The sequence below is a fragment of the Phascolarctos cinereus genome, unplaced genomic scaffold (genome assembly GCF_003287225.1).
Source record: "Phascolarctos cinereus isolate Bilbo 61053 unplaced genomic scaffold, phaCin_HiC Scaffold_2;HRSCAF=192, whole genome shotgun sequence".
NCBI lineage: Eukaryota > Metazoa > Chordata > Mammalia > Diprotodontia > Phascolarctidae > Phascolarctos > Phascolarctos cinereus.
The window spans coordinates 373,344,081-373,359,104 of record NW_027555625.1 but is presented as its reverse complement, the minus strand read 5'-3'; the positions used below and the strand labels follow the sequence as shown (position 1 = coordinate 373,359,104).

The following is a 15,024-nucleotide window of genomic DNA, read 5'->3' as shown; positions in this document are numbered from 1 at the left end:
GACCAGTAACATCTACCTTATTCATCAATCAGTATATAATTTCTTACGTGTCATGTTCAAAAATAAATCAATGAAAGATAATACATAAGAGATCATTGAATAAGGGCTTTAGAGATGGATTAGTAACCTTTGCAAAGCTATTTTCTTCCAACAAAATGATCTCCCATGACACATTCAGAGAGATATCTCCTAGGCTTGGTGGGTGGCAAGTTGGGCTTAGTAATGTGTCTGAAGTACTTACCTCTTTTATGTTCCTACTAAGGCAAACAGATAGTTTTAGTTATTCCTTCGGGCAGTTGCTACAACTACAGACCTGTACATACAAACTAAGGACAGTAACAACTCCTTTTCATGGACATACTCATATCTTGATCCTATTCTCTTGGGTTAAGAAAAATCTGATGCTATACTTATGAGATCAGTGGCTAGAGAGAGAGAGAGAATATCAATCTGTAACTACACAGGATCCTACACTCCCTCTTCTCCCTATGCAAAACATGGATTAGGGCCCAGATTTTGTAAAATACTGTGTCTATAGGAAAGAAAAAACTTTTGTTAAGAACTATAAACACTTATGCAATCACATGTGTATTGCATTGATATGATTTCAAGCATTAAACCTGTGTCTACAGTATTCTAAAAACTTTGAATCTGTTGGATAATTAAATCATGTTTTCTTTCATCCTGCTATTTAGTATCCTATAAACGGAGACTAGGCCTTTCCCATTCTAGAATGTTCATAAAGTTCTTAAATGTAACACACATCACAGTAAAGCCTTTTCATTTTTCTGTGTTGAGGCAAAATAGAAAGAAAGACACTGTAGCTGGAGTTAGATAACTTAGGTTCAGTTCATGGCATAGTACTTATTATCTTGGAGACCTTAAGCAAATCACAACCTCTCTAGACCTCATTGTCCTCCCAGTTCAAAATAAGTGGGTGGGACTAGCTCAAAAATCCCCTCCAGACCTAAATGTGTGCACTTTAAATTTCAATTAAGGAAGCCAGATTAGGAAACATTAAGACAAGTGAGTTTCCATATTTAAAAAAAAACCTTTGGAAAAATATTTTCTAAATGTAATAAATCTTCTAATGAAAACAAAGCAAGTATTTTCTTGATTGTTTCCTATTAGCACTATAGTCTTTAGTATTACACCAAGAATAACTATGACAAAGTTATTAAATCTTTTATGAGAAAAGATTTAATATCAATACTAGGATGTGAGCTTTTAGAACTTATGAGACCTTTATTTGACCAGAAGCTCTTGGTCTTAACATAGGTGAATTAATCCCAGAAAACTCTGAGGACTGAAGGAATAGGAAAATTTGCAATATCCCTGTCCTTACCCTCCCCAAAAATCAAGAAAAAACAAACACAAAAGACATCCTTACAGACAGATGTAGAAACAAAAAGAAATATGGAATTTTGTATTAATTTACCACATCACAAATGTTACCTGGGCCATTGATTTCCTCCTCAAATTTTTCTTATTGAAAATGAATACATTTCACATAAAATAGTATGACAATTTGCATACAAGGCCAATTTTAAAGAATTTTCAAATGGACTAGTTCAAGGTACAGCAATTCAAAAGCAACAGAATTTTGAAAGTGAGCTATTTTTAAAAAACAATTTTAAACATAACTCTTCAAGGGAGCCACGTATTTGTAAGTTTTGACTTAAAATTTCAATCACTACGTTTTCACTAAACTCGACTGAAAATGAACTTCATTCACCCCTATACAATCACTTTATAGATGGGAACTCAAGGCATATCATAAACTCAGGGCACACTATTGGAAGGAAAGGTAGAAAAAACAGTCCTAATAGTCTTCCAGAAATGAAATACAACAACAATAATTCTTTTCTTAATTCTCTTAAAGGTATAAATGATAGGAAAAGGAGAACATTTAGTTCTTCTAGATTTACTTTCCAAACCTACTGAGTGAGGAAGTTGTATGTGATACTTCTATAGCAACACTCCCAATAACCAAAACAAACAAGGAACAATAGTTTCCAAACTCATCTTACTGGAAGGCGCTAAACTAACCCGCTGTTGCTCAGCTTTCCCTTCGGAACCAGGACATGGAGGTAGGTTGGGGCTGAAAGCCATGAGGTCATTCCTGGCCACCCCATCCCCAGAGCACACCTTCTGTCGCTGTTGCTGAGAATATGACCAGCTTCCAACCGCGCTAGAGCACGCTAGAGTGGGCTTCTGAGACCCATATGCCCACTGATGGGGCGCGGAACAACGTAGAGCCACATACAGCAGGAGACTCAGCACCAGTAGGCTTGACACTGAGCAGATGGCAATGATCAAATAAACGTTCACATCCACCAGAGTAGCATTCCCAACGCCCGCCCCAGTTCGGGCTACATTATATAATCCTTTCAGCATCTGTCCGCTTTCTACTAAAGATACCGTCACCGTGGCAGTGGCTGATAGAGGGGGATCTCCGTGGTCCTTCACCAGCACCAAGAGCACTTGCTTCAGTCCATCTGACTCTTCCAAGGTCCTGGTAGTGCTGATCTCGCCAGTGTACAAACCCACGCGAAAAGGGTTACGCCCAACTCCCATCTCTGGCAGCAGCTCATAAGACAGCCACGCGTTGTAACCAGAATCTGCATCCACCGCCCGGATCTTCGCCACCACATGGCCCACAGCCACCGACTGTGGATCAAGCTCAGTCACTGGACCGCCACTGGAGTGGGCCCCAATCTGAGGCAACAGCACTGACGGTGGGTTGTCGTTCTCATCCAGCACGAACACCTGCAGGCTCACGTTGCTGCTCAGGGGAGGGAATCCCGCATCGCGGGCGCTCACTTGGAACTGCAGCAGCTCCAGCTCCTCGTGGTCCAGGGGCTGTAAAGCGTACAGTTTGCCGCTCTCTGAGTGCACAGACACGTAGCTCGACAGTGGACGCTCGCCTACCCTGCGTTCTACTAGAGAGTAAGACACCAGCGCGTTCTCCTGCGCATCCGGATCGGAGGCCGACACAGTGAAGATGTGACAGCCGGGAGGGTTGTTCTCCTTCACGAACACAGTATACACAGGCCTCTCGAAAGTAGGTGCATTGTCGTTCACATCACCGATGTCTACTGACACGCTGGCCGTGGTCCACAGAGCCGGAGTCCCGCCATCTCTGGCTGTCACCACCAACTCAAAGGCTGACACTCTTTCACGGTCCACTGGATCCTCTAGGACCAGCGAGTAGTAATTTCTGAAAGTGGACACCAGCGTGAAGGGACCAGGAGGTGACAGCGAGCAAGTCACCTGCCCGTTAGCGCCGGAGTCACGGTCAGACACACTGATGAGGGCGATGACTGTGCCTGGAGGGGCATCCTCTCTAACAGGCAACGATAGTGAGGTCACTACCACCTCTGGTGCATTATCATTAATGTCTAACACTTTTACCAAAACTTTGCAGTGTCCAGATAATGGTGGAGTTCCTTTATCTATAGCTATTACATTAATTTCATATAATTTCATTTCTTCGTGATCTAGTTGGCCCATTATTCTAATTTCCCCTGTGATAGGATCTAATTCAAATTTTGCGGATACACTAGAGAGAGTGTCACTACTGAATGAGTACATAATTTCACCATTTATTCCTTCATCGATATCCGAGGCATTGAATCGGACCGCTAATGTACCATTTACAGTATTTTCTAGTAATTGGACTTTGTAGACTTCTTGATCAAACTTTGGAGCATTATCATTAACATCGAGTACCTCTATCAATAATTCTACTGTTCCCGTGAGCTCGGGCTTTCCCCCATCCGTAGCAGTTAGTAATAAAGGAAGCTCGGAGGTTTTCTCTCTGTCCAAAGATTTCTTAAGGACAAGAGACAGAGACTTACTCAATTCATCATTCGTCTTTACATCCAAAGAGAAATATTCGTTGGTGCTGAGCCTATAGGTCAGCAAAGCATTTGCTTCCACGTCATCATCGGATGCTCCCTCTAGTGGAAACCTAGAATCTAGTGGGCTAGATTCATAAATACACAGATTCTTTTGTGTTCTGGAAAACACTGGCGGGTTGTCATTAACGTCCTTGACCTCCACCTCTACATGGAAAACCTGCAGCGGCTTCTCCATAATAACCTCCAGGTGGATGCTACAAACAGGACTGCGGTCGCACAGTTCCTCCCGGTCTATCCGCGAATTCACAAACAAAATGCCGTTCTGCACATTTACCTCCAGATAGTCCCGGCGACCCTTGGACACCACCCGGAACAGCCTTGTCACCAGTTCCCCGACCTCCAGACCCAAGTCCTGCGCGATTCGCCCCACAAACGTACCGTGTTTCGCTTCCTCCAGCACGGAGTAATGGACCTGGCCGCTCCCCATCTTCCAGGCTGTGTGAAGCAGAAGTGAGAACAGCAGATGCTGGGCTCTCAGGCGGCTGGTCTTCCAGTCTATCATCGCAAATCCTTTTCAGATGCCTTAATCATTTATCTGTTACTCCAAAAATTCCAGGAATAAAGCGAATGACTGTTCCCAAAGACCTTAAATTCAATAGCTCTGCTGTCAGGAAAGAAAACAATTGAAGGGTGTGGACGGCTTGTTTTTTCCCTTTTAAATAGGAAGATTGCTCTCCCTCCTTTGTTAGAAAATCGCTTTTGGTAGACAGCGACACCATGTGGTCAGTTGGCTTTAACAATTTATTTGAATTATATATCCTTCATCTACTCCTGCAGTATTTCCAATTTCCATTTTTCTAGGTTGGAGACTCTTGAACAGTGTATTTTATGAAAAATTTTTGTCTTTGCAAAAATACAACATATCTGATTTACGAGTATGCTTAAATGCATTTCCCAAAACTGGTCCTTTAAAATCTGCCTGAATCGGCCCCCCTACCCCTCAACCCCTGCCCTACCTCATCATGGGCAGACTTGGAAATTGGAGTACTTCTTGCATCAAAATGTAAGGTAAGACCATATGTAATGTGAATGGTGGGTCTGAACCTCAGAAACAGACCCAGGAATGTTTCATTCCAGTATGGAAAAAAAAATCATTCTTGGTCTGCACACCTGCCTGAGATTTGGTTTTGTGAGTCTGGTTTTGATGATATGCTGAAAAAAAGATATATTTTGGAGATCATTTTCCACACTTCCTCTGCTCTTGAATACTTCATACAGAGTCTTGAGAAAGATTTAGACTTATGCTACTTTTTATTTCTGTGGATATTCAGATATAGTTTCCACTTTCTTTTCTCCTTATCCTTAGGAAGAAAAGAAAATCTAGAAAGTCCTGTTAAAATCAGTTGTATGTATGAGGAACAGAATGTTTCAGAAATTTGCTTTCTCTGGTCCCAATTAACAAATGCTCTTCTCAACTTCAGTCTCATTCAATTTCAACTGGCATATTCATTCTATGAAAAAGAAAATTCTCATTTTCCCATCTATCAACATGATTAGTAAATGCTATTATAAAAAGCATATCAACATCAATTTTATGCATTAAAAGAAATATATCCTAAAATTTCTGTTTCAAGTAACCAATATACAAAGCCCACAATTCCTTTGATTATAAATAGTGTGAAGAATATGTAAATCCAAAATCCAAACTCACTATGTTTTCCATTTCAACAACTATTTGTGGAACAGTTACTTTGTTGAGAACTACACTAGGGGCTGTTGTGGAAATCAAGATGTATAGGCTGTATCTAGTCCCTGATTTCAAGGTGAATGTAAACTTTTTGGATAGATCCAACAGAATTTATATAGATTATAATTACATATATTGCATCATGCAATCCTAAGTATACATGAAATTCTATGAGAATAATAGCAGCCAAAATACCATAAAATGTTAAACAGAATATTATGGAGAGTCAATGTATGGAGCAGGCTATGGCAGGGCAGTCAAGAAGGGGAGAGACCAGTGTTGGCTGGAATTATCAAAAAAGTAGCAATGAAGTTTTTGTTAGATCTTGAAGAATTGGTGGACAAAGAAAAGGGGATTCTATACAGGTGGAAAACAATAAGACATAAAAATGAGGGAACAGGGTAGCTAGGTGTCGAAGCGGATACAGCACCGGCCCTGTTGTCAGGAGGATCTGAGTTCAAGTCTAGCCTCAGACCAAACACTTGACACTTACTAGCTGTGTGACCCTGGGCAAGTCACTTAACTCCAATTGCCTAAAAAAATTGAGGGAACTACTTTGCCCATGCAAAGGGACAGACAGAAGGTAATGTGTCAGGGAGTTAAGCCTGCTTTTCACACTGGTGATGGCTTTCAGAAACTACTCAGTATGAGCTGAGATGTCCTATGAACTGCTAGAACATACATGATTATGAGCTAGTTGTTTCTCCAAAGGACATGTCTTGAAGGCTAGGGAATTTGGTTTTCATCTAGTGAGCAATGGAGAATAATTTTAAGTTACTGAGAAAGGAAATGATATAATGAAAAAGGAACTTCAAGAAAATTTCACATGGCTGTGAACAAGATTCACTGGAGGGATAGAAAGTTATAAGGCCCTGGATTAAAGACACTATATTAATATTAAAAAAGGGAGATAAATGGAGAATCTGAAAGATATCGAGGAATAAAATTTGATAGAAGAGTTACTGAGGAAAAAAAAGTAGTGTCATCAATAGAGGTAAATGAATTCATAATTTTGTTTATCACATAACAGACCCACAGAGATAAATGTCAAAGATGCTACAGGAGTATATGATGGTTATATATTGGCATGAAAGATAAAATTTATGTAAATGTCCAGTATAGGCATTAGGGAGAATGGTGATGTTATTAACAGAGACCAGTAAAGTGGAAATCAATGTTGCCTTATAAGGAGAGATGATTTGGAAATATTTAAGGAGATGACAGAACATCTAAATGAAAAGTACATGATGGTATGTGGTGAGAGAATGGAAAGTTAGGTAAGAAACAAAGCTGAAGGGGGTAGCTAGGTGGCGCAGTAGATAGAGCACCAGCCCTGAAGTCAGGAGGACCTGAGTTCAAATCCGGACTCAGATCAAACACTTGACACTTACTAGCTGTGTGACCCTGGGCAAGTCACTTAACCCCAATTGCCTAACAAAGAAAAAAAAGAAACAAAGCTGAAGAAAATCTAGGAGTCACAAAACCATGAAAATGGTTGAATTCACTGAGAAACTTCCAGAGATGAGAGCAAGAACAAAAATATTGAACTTGAAGGAATGTCTGCATTTGGTACGTGGGAGCTAGTGAAGAATTCAGCAGAGAGACAGAGACAGAGAGACAGACAGAGACAGAGACAGACAGACAGATGGGCAGACACAGAGAAGGAGACATAGACAGAGGGAGAATGGAGAGAGTATAGTGCCATAAAATCCAAGAGAGGAGAGTTTCCACAGGCAGGGGAGGAAAATGTCCAAAATTGCCAAATGCTTTAGAAAGATCAAAGAGAATGAGGTGAGAGGAACAATTTGTGCTGAGATATGGCAGTGGATTTTTAATTCTACCCATAATTGGGCCTATAGTAAATAAATATAATAAAGATGAGTTTGTATAATTTAAAATTTCCAAATAATTTGCAATCAAGGAATGTGCTTAATTGCAAAGAGAAGTAGATATATGCAATTTGGAACTTTTAAATTGTCTATAGTTATGAATGTAGTGGATTAAATGAAATAATTCATTACTAGGCAAACACTAACCCTGATATGGCCACATGTTAGAATAATATTAAGAATTTAAAATTTGTCATAATTCACTTTCATAAGAATATTCAACACTATGTTTGCAGCCAAGAATATCCTTTTACTTTTGAATATCTTTCTCTTCAAAGATCCAAGAACTGATCTGACCTTTTAAAGTTGAATATATGAAGAAATGGAATTTATGTTAATGTTCTGCCTTTAGAAATTTCAGCCACTTGTTCCTAGAAGAAATGAAAATTCCTAACAAAATTTTAATTATAAACTATTGTCCAGGTTTCCTTCCACATGTGTTCCATTCATGGCAACAATGTTTTGAAGACATTCAAATAAACACTTAAAAGCAGTGAAGAAGTACCACACTCATTTGAAACTAAAAATAACCAGCATAAAAAGTACAAAACTGAAAAAGGAAAAGAATACATTTCCAGAGGGTATCATGAAGAACAAGAAACAGGCTTTTCTAAAAAGTTACTAAAATAGTATCTAAAGGACTTATGGTTTCAGTGTGGTGAGATTGATCCATCAAATCAAAGACTTTGCTAAACCCTGGGCAGTTGTCTGAGACATGACATGACAGAGTATGCCATTCAAAATCAAAATGGTGTTGTTGTTCAGTCATTTCCAACTCTTCCTGACCCCATTTGGGATTTTATTGGCAAAAATACTGGAGTGGTTTGCCATTTCCATTTCCAGCTCATTTTACAGATGAGGAAACTGAGGCAAAAAGGGTTAAGTCACACAGTAAGTGTTTGAGGCTAGATTTGAGCTCAGGAAGATGAGTCTTCCTGACTTCAGGCCCAGCACTCTAGCCACTGTGCCACTTAACTGACATAAAATAAAAATAACAGTCTTTCTAATGTTCAACAGATAGTCTTCAAAAGTTGTTAGATCTGAAAAATTCATAACCCTGCAGCAAACCTGATGATGGCTTCTCCAAATCTAGCTTATGCTAATAAAGAGCAAGAGGTATTCGGATGATTACACAGCTCAAACTCCACAGTATCAGAAATATACAACATAACCCTGGAAGATCAACGAAAATTATCAAATACAGGGATTTTCATGCAATAATAAATTTAAAAGGTTAGAACTCTTTGGTGTGAAATTATAAAAATTGTACTGGGATACAAAGTCTGTGATTCAAAGTCTATGGAAGGTATAAATATAAAAAAATAATATTTGTTCACTAAAATTCCTGAATACTAGGTATTCCATGAATCTTTATAATTATAATTTAAAACAAATAAAGTAAATTTTTATTTTATACATCAAGACAACATAAGGGCCTTGTTACATTATGTAGTTGTAAAGACTACATGCTGTATTCAAGAAGAGCATTTAGAAATTCATGAATGGCACAAAAGTTTATGATAAAAGGATTTGGTGGATGAATTACTAAACTTTGAAGATAATAGCCATATTCTTCCTGTGATACATTGTTTGAGAGCACAGACAGAGGTGGAACACTATCCTGAGTGTGTCACTGATCTAACCAAATAACTTACCTTAATAATGAATATTCTCTCCAAGGAACATAAATAAATCTAGTGATTGCTACAGAAACTACCACAAACAATCACAGATCTCCGTTAACAAATGCTTGAAAGATATCTGTGCTTTGAAGTGAAATTACCTTAATCTTACTCTCAACAGTTAAGAACAATTTTATTCTTTTCTCTTCTAGTGGATTGGCCATCAGTCTCAACTAGTCACTTGCAAATGATTTAAAAAGAGGAAGCTATTATAATTACCTACAATTGTTCTCCAGTTACTGTCACTCTATTCTATATTCATGCTACATTTCACTCCACTTATTTCTACATCCTACCTACAGAAACAGAGCAGGAATGAGCTGTCTAAGGTTCTGTCTACAAGAAGTCAAAGACTGTCAATGATTTCAAACATCTGCATACTCAGAAATTAATGGTGAACTTGTGTTTTCCATTCTCTTGATGTTTGTTATCCTACAGATAACACATATTTTTGCACATTTGAAAGGTCCGAGAAATCACACTGAATAAGAATATGAGATGTTTCCATCCTATTATCTGAAGGTGCAATTTTTGCACACGAAATCATGTGAATGTGTGCTAAACATAAGGAAAGTTCTAGTAATGTAAATAAAATATCCTTCTGAATTTTCCTGTGAATATTCAAATCCTTAGCATAAAAAAACCCCAGAACTATAAGGAAATTTTTCTTGTCAGTGCTTCTAGAAGGAGCTGTTGGTACTATAATATCAGCTTTTGTTTACAGCAGGAACTTTTTATTAAGTCCATAACCTACTGCTCTTATTATAATCTCTATTTTCCTCAAAAATTATAAAGACCAAAGAAAAATTAGCAAATTGTACTAAAAAGAAGATGAGGAAGAGGAGAAGAAGAAGAAGAGGAGAAGGAGGAAGAGAAGAAGAAGAAAAAATAATTGGAGAGGAATAGATTAACAGAGTGGACATGGAATATTGGTATAAACCAAATATGTCTATACACATTACCTGAGGAATTAATTCCCTTCAAAGCTCTTTGTTAATGAAAATGTATGAATAATTTGTGCAGTAAACTCACAGTCCATAAAACTTTGATTTTTGAGATAGGATTTGCCTACATAAAGTTATAGAAAGTCATTAAGCAAAAGAATTGGAAAAAACAAAACCTTTCCAAGAAAACATCTAATTACATGTTATAACACTAATCTTTCAACCCCTTGATATGTTTAAGTCCTACATATTTCAAAATAATAAAAGCCAAAAGTCAATCTGAGAAATTAATAAACAGAAATGTTGTAAATCCAAATCACAGCTCAAAGAAAATGTAATTTTTAAGGAAATTTCAGAGAAATGAAGAAAAATGTATTGTCTGGACAGATTTTTCTGAAAATAAATGCTCTGACCCAAACAAATGTAGTTGGAACAAACAAAGGTACAGAGCAGTCATCTACTCCTATTTATGGGAAAGTTAAAAGACCATTCACTAATGAAGTGGATAAATTAAATAATGTGGGTTTGTGTGGGTTTTCTTTTTGTCTGAAACATTTTATTTAAAGGTAAAGAAACTCCTTTTTTAAAAGTAGCTGTTTTTTTAAATTTTGTTTCCAAATTAATATACAGCTAAGAAAAAAACCCACCTTTAGTCTATTAGGCAAAATAGGAAATTCTTTTCAGTTTTCTAAATTTGAATAGCAGCTAGCCACTGGAATTCTTGATTTGTTAGCCAGTCAAGATGTGTGGGATTACTTCTTTGTTAATGGTCACTAGCCTTCTTAGTCCATATGGATGAAATCACTCTTTTGTCAATGCAAAATGTGTTAAAACTTTATAAGAAAAAAGCTTTGAGTTTATTGAGAAATAAAGATATATTTTGAAAATAAATGCTCTGAGACCTTTACATAAAACAGAAAATATGCACTTCCTATAAATCTGCTTTGCAAACACATGAAACAAGCACTGAATGCACACCTGTATCTTCTAAACACTTAAAAATGAATAAAACAAGAATGGGGAGAAATTCAATTGATGACTAAATCCCAATTTATGAACTCACCTTACAAGTGGGAGCAGAACCTGTTTCCAGCTGTGGACTTCTGTCCTCAGAAGAGGGACAAGAAGGGAGGTTAGGACTGAAGGCCATGAGGTCGTTCTTGACTACCCCATTTCCGGAGCAACCCCTCTGCCCCCGCTTCTGGGAGTACGACCAGCTATTCATTCCACCGGAGCACACTAGTGTGGGCTTCCCGGAGCCATAGACAGCCTGAGAGGAAGTGGAGCATCTTAAGGCCACATACAGCAACAAGCTTAGCACCAAGAGGCTGGACACAGAGCAGATAGCGATGATCAGAAAGACGTTAACATCTCCCAAGACCTTCTCTTTCGACATGTCCACCACCTCTGACTCGCGGGCTACCCCAGAAGAGGCTTTCACTGAGAGTCCGCTCTCTACTAAACACACAATCACTGTGGCTGTGGCAGACAGAAGGGGCTCCCCGTGGTCCTTCACTAACACCAACAGCGTCTGCCTCAGACCATCCGACTCCTCCAGGGCTCGTGTAGTGCTGATCTCTCCAGTGTATAGACCCACGCGGTAAGGACTGCGACCTACGCCTACCTCTGGCAGCATTTCATAAGATAGCCAAGCGTTGTAGCCAGAATCCGCATCCACAGCCCGAATCTTCGCCACCACGTGACCCGCCGCTACAGACTGTGACACCAGCTCGGTCACTGGACTAACGCCTGCGTGAGGCGGCAGCACAACCGGGGCGTTGTCGTTCTCGTCCAGCACGAACACCTGCAGGCTCACGTTGCTGCCCAGAGGAGGAAAGCCCGCGTCGCGAGCGCTCACTTGAAACTGCAGCAGCTCGAGCTCCTCGTGGTCCAGGGGCTGCAAGGCGTACACTTTCCCGCTCTCCGAGTGCACAGACACGTAGCTCGACAGCGGACGCTCTCCCACTTGTCGTTCCACCAGCGAGTAAGACACCAGCGCGTTCTGCAGAGCATCCGGGTCGGAGGCCGACACAGTGAAGATGTGACAGCCGGGAGGATTGTTCTCCTTCACAAACACAGTGTACTCGGGCTGCTCGAAGACTGGCGCGTTGTCGTTCACGTCGCCGACGCCCACAGAAACGCTGGCCTCGGCCCAAAGGGCTGGCGTACCGCCATCCCTCGCAGTCACCACTAGCTCATAGGCAGGCATATTCTCGCGATCCAATGGGCCCTCCAACACCAGTGAGTAGTAATTCCTGAAAGTGGACACCAGCATGAAGGGCCCCTGGGGTGACAGCGAGCAAGTCACCTGCCCGTTGGCCCCTGAATCACGGTCAGACACGCTGATGAGGGCAATGACTGTGCCTGCCGGGGCGTCTTCTAGGACTGGAAGCGATAGTGAGGTGACGACCACCTCAGGGGCGTTGTCATTGATGTCCAGGACTTTCAGTGAGACTTTACAGTGGCCAGACATTGATGGAGTTCCCTTATCGGAAGCAATTACCTGAATTTCATACGATTTTGCTTCTTCATAATCCAATTGTCCCTTAATTCTAATCTCCCCAGTTTTAGAATCTATTTTGAACTTGTTACGTACACTCAAGGGAACGTCACCACTGAATGAATAGATAACCTCGCTATTTAATCCTTCATCTGCGTCAGAAGCGTTTAGTTTGATCACCAACGTTCCATTGGCTGTATTTTCTAGTAATCGGACTTTATAAAGTGATTGGTCAAACTCCGGTTCATTATCATTCACATCCAGCACTTTAATAAGCAAATGAACAGTGCCAGTGAGTTCGGGTTTACCCCCATCTGTGGCGATCAATAATAAATTAACTTTCGATGTTTCCTCTCGGTCTAAAGCTTTCCTGAGCACAAGGGACAGAGACTGACTCAGTTCTTCATTTGTCTGTACATCCAAAGAGAAATAGTCACTCGGACTGAGCCTATAGCTCAGCAGAGCGTTAGACCCTGTGTCTGCGTCGGACGCGCCCTCTAGCGGAAAACGCGAGTCAAGTGGCCTGGATTCTGAAAAAAAGAGATTTTTTGACTTCGTAGGGAATACAGGAGGATTATCATTAATATCCTTGATCTCCACCTCCACATGGAAAACCTGTAGCGGCTTCTCCACGATCACCTCCAGCTGGATGCTACAAACTGGGTTTTTTCCGCACAGCTCCTCCCGGTCGATCCGCGAATTCACAAACAAAATGCCGTTCTGCACATTTACCTCCAGGTAGTCCCGGCGACCCTTGGACACCACCCGGAACAGCCTCGACACCAGTTCCCCGACCTCCAGACCCAGGTCCTGCGTGATGCGCCCCACGAAGGTACCGTGTTTCGCTTCCTCCAGCACGGAGTAACGGACCTGGCCGCTCCCCAGCTCCCAGGTTATGTGGAGCAGAAGCGAGAATAGCAGACGCCGGGCCCTTAGGCCGTTCTGACATGAAAACGTCATTTCAAACACTTGGTGAACTCTTCAAGTTAGTATTTCATATCTCAAATAAAGAAATTAAATAAATCTTTACCTCTAATGGCTCTCATCCAGTACTGCCGTATTGTTTCCCTGGACTGACATAGCATCCTAATGATGGAAGATCTGTTGTTTTACCTTCCTAGAGAAGACTTTGTGGTGGACAGCGACATCATGTGGCTAAATGTATAAGCTCTACCACTATGCCTTTATTTCACTAATAATTTAGAATAAGGAGTGAAGCACTAAGTCGTTTTCCCTAGTCCTGCACAGTCATGTTTCTAACGTATCAGACAAAGATAACTTGCTTTTTAACATTGCTTCTGTTTCTGAAAGTGCATCAGGTAAAAAGACAAAAATAAATCACAGGCATATAACTTTATAAGTATAACAATTTTTATTCAAGGGGAATTATGGCAACATAGGAATAATGGATTTGGGAGGGTGGGTTATTTTCGGTGTGACTACAGAAGTTTTGTACATGTGGTATGCACTTTTTTTCATAGTAATAGTCTTTGTTTTGAAAGTGGTGATGGAAGTCAAAGAATCCCAGAATTTCAGATTTGGACAGGAACTGGGAAAGCCATCCAGGTCAACCTGTACCTGAACTACACCATCATGTTACAACAGAACCTTTGCTCAAATTCCTCTATGAGGGAGAGCCCCCTACCTCCAGCAGTAGTCCCTTCCACTTTTGGATAGCTCAGAATGCTGGGAGGTTTTTCTTTACATCAATCTTAAATCTGCTTTTCTGAAACTTACACCCATTCCTTCTAGTTCTTGCCCTGGAGACAAAATAAGTCATCCCTTTTCCACATCATATCTTTACAGTTACCTGAAGAAAGCCACCAATCCCTCTTGAATTTTTTCCAGGCTAAAGATTCCTAACCCTCAACCCTTCAACTGTGCTAATAAAGCAGAATCTTTGGGCAGTTCAATATCCTTATTGCCCTCTGGACAATCTTCTGAATATCAATCTCTTTGCTAAAGCATGGACACTGGAAAATAATATAATATTCCAGTTTGTGATAGCATGTGTATTAATTCACTAATCCATGGCACTATGCCTCTCAATGTAACCTAAGATTACATTAGCTTTTGAGAACTGCTGTATCACATTGTTGATTCATATTGAGTATAAAATCCACTAAAAACCTCTTGATATTTTGCAGAGAACTTCTGTCCAGCCTTTTATTCAATATCTTGTACTTGAAATTTTCATTTTTAACCCTAATATAAAACTTCACACTTAATCTCTATTAAAATTTCTCTTATTAGATTTGACCAATATTGTAGCCTGTTTTTGTATCCTTTATCTAGAATCAAATTGTTGACTATCCTTCCTAAACTGGGATCATTTGCAATTTTGATAAGCATTCCAACCATTCAGTTATTCAGTCCAGTGCCTAGCATAGTCCCTATCA

At 40.1% G+C, this 15,024-nt stretch overlaps 2 protein-coding genes across 2 annotated transcripts; both read right to left on the bottom strand.

Moving 5' to 3' along the window:
- Nucleotides 1-1,968: 1,968 nt before the first annotated feature.
- Nucleotides 1,969-4,425, bottom strand: LOC110220830 (protocadherin alpha-4-like). Its single transcript, XM_021005017.1, has one exon. The coding sequence runs from the start codon at nucleotides 4,423-4,425 to the stop codon at nucleotides 1,969-1,971; it is 2,457 nt and encodes an 818-aa protein (XP_020860676.1).
- A 6,714-nt stretch (nucleotides 4,426-11,139) lies between these two features.
- LOC110220810 (protocadherin alpha-2-like) lies at nucleotides 11,140-13,750 on the bottom strand. The gene has a single exon (XM_021005002.1). The coding sequence runs from the start codon at nucleotides 13,583-13,585 to the stop codon at nucleotides 11,177-11,179; it is 2,409 nt and encodes an 802-aa protein (XP_020860661.1). The 5' UTR covers nucleotides 13,586-13,750; the 3' UTR covers nucleotides 11,140-11,176.
- Between the last annotated feature and the right edge of the window lie 1,274 nt (nucleotides 13,751-15,024).

Coding starts and splice junctions, on each gene's coding strand:
- LOC110220830 (XM_021005017.1), bottom strand. CDS start 4,425: ATGATAGACTGGAAGACCAGCCGCCTGAGAGCCCAGCATCTGCTGTTC.
- LOC110220810 (XM_021005002.1), bottom strand. CDS start 13,585: ATGACGTTTTCATGTCAGAACGGCCTAAGGGCCCGGCGTCTGCTATTC.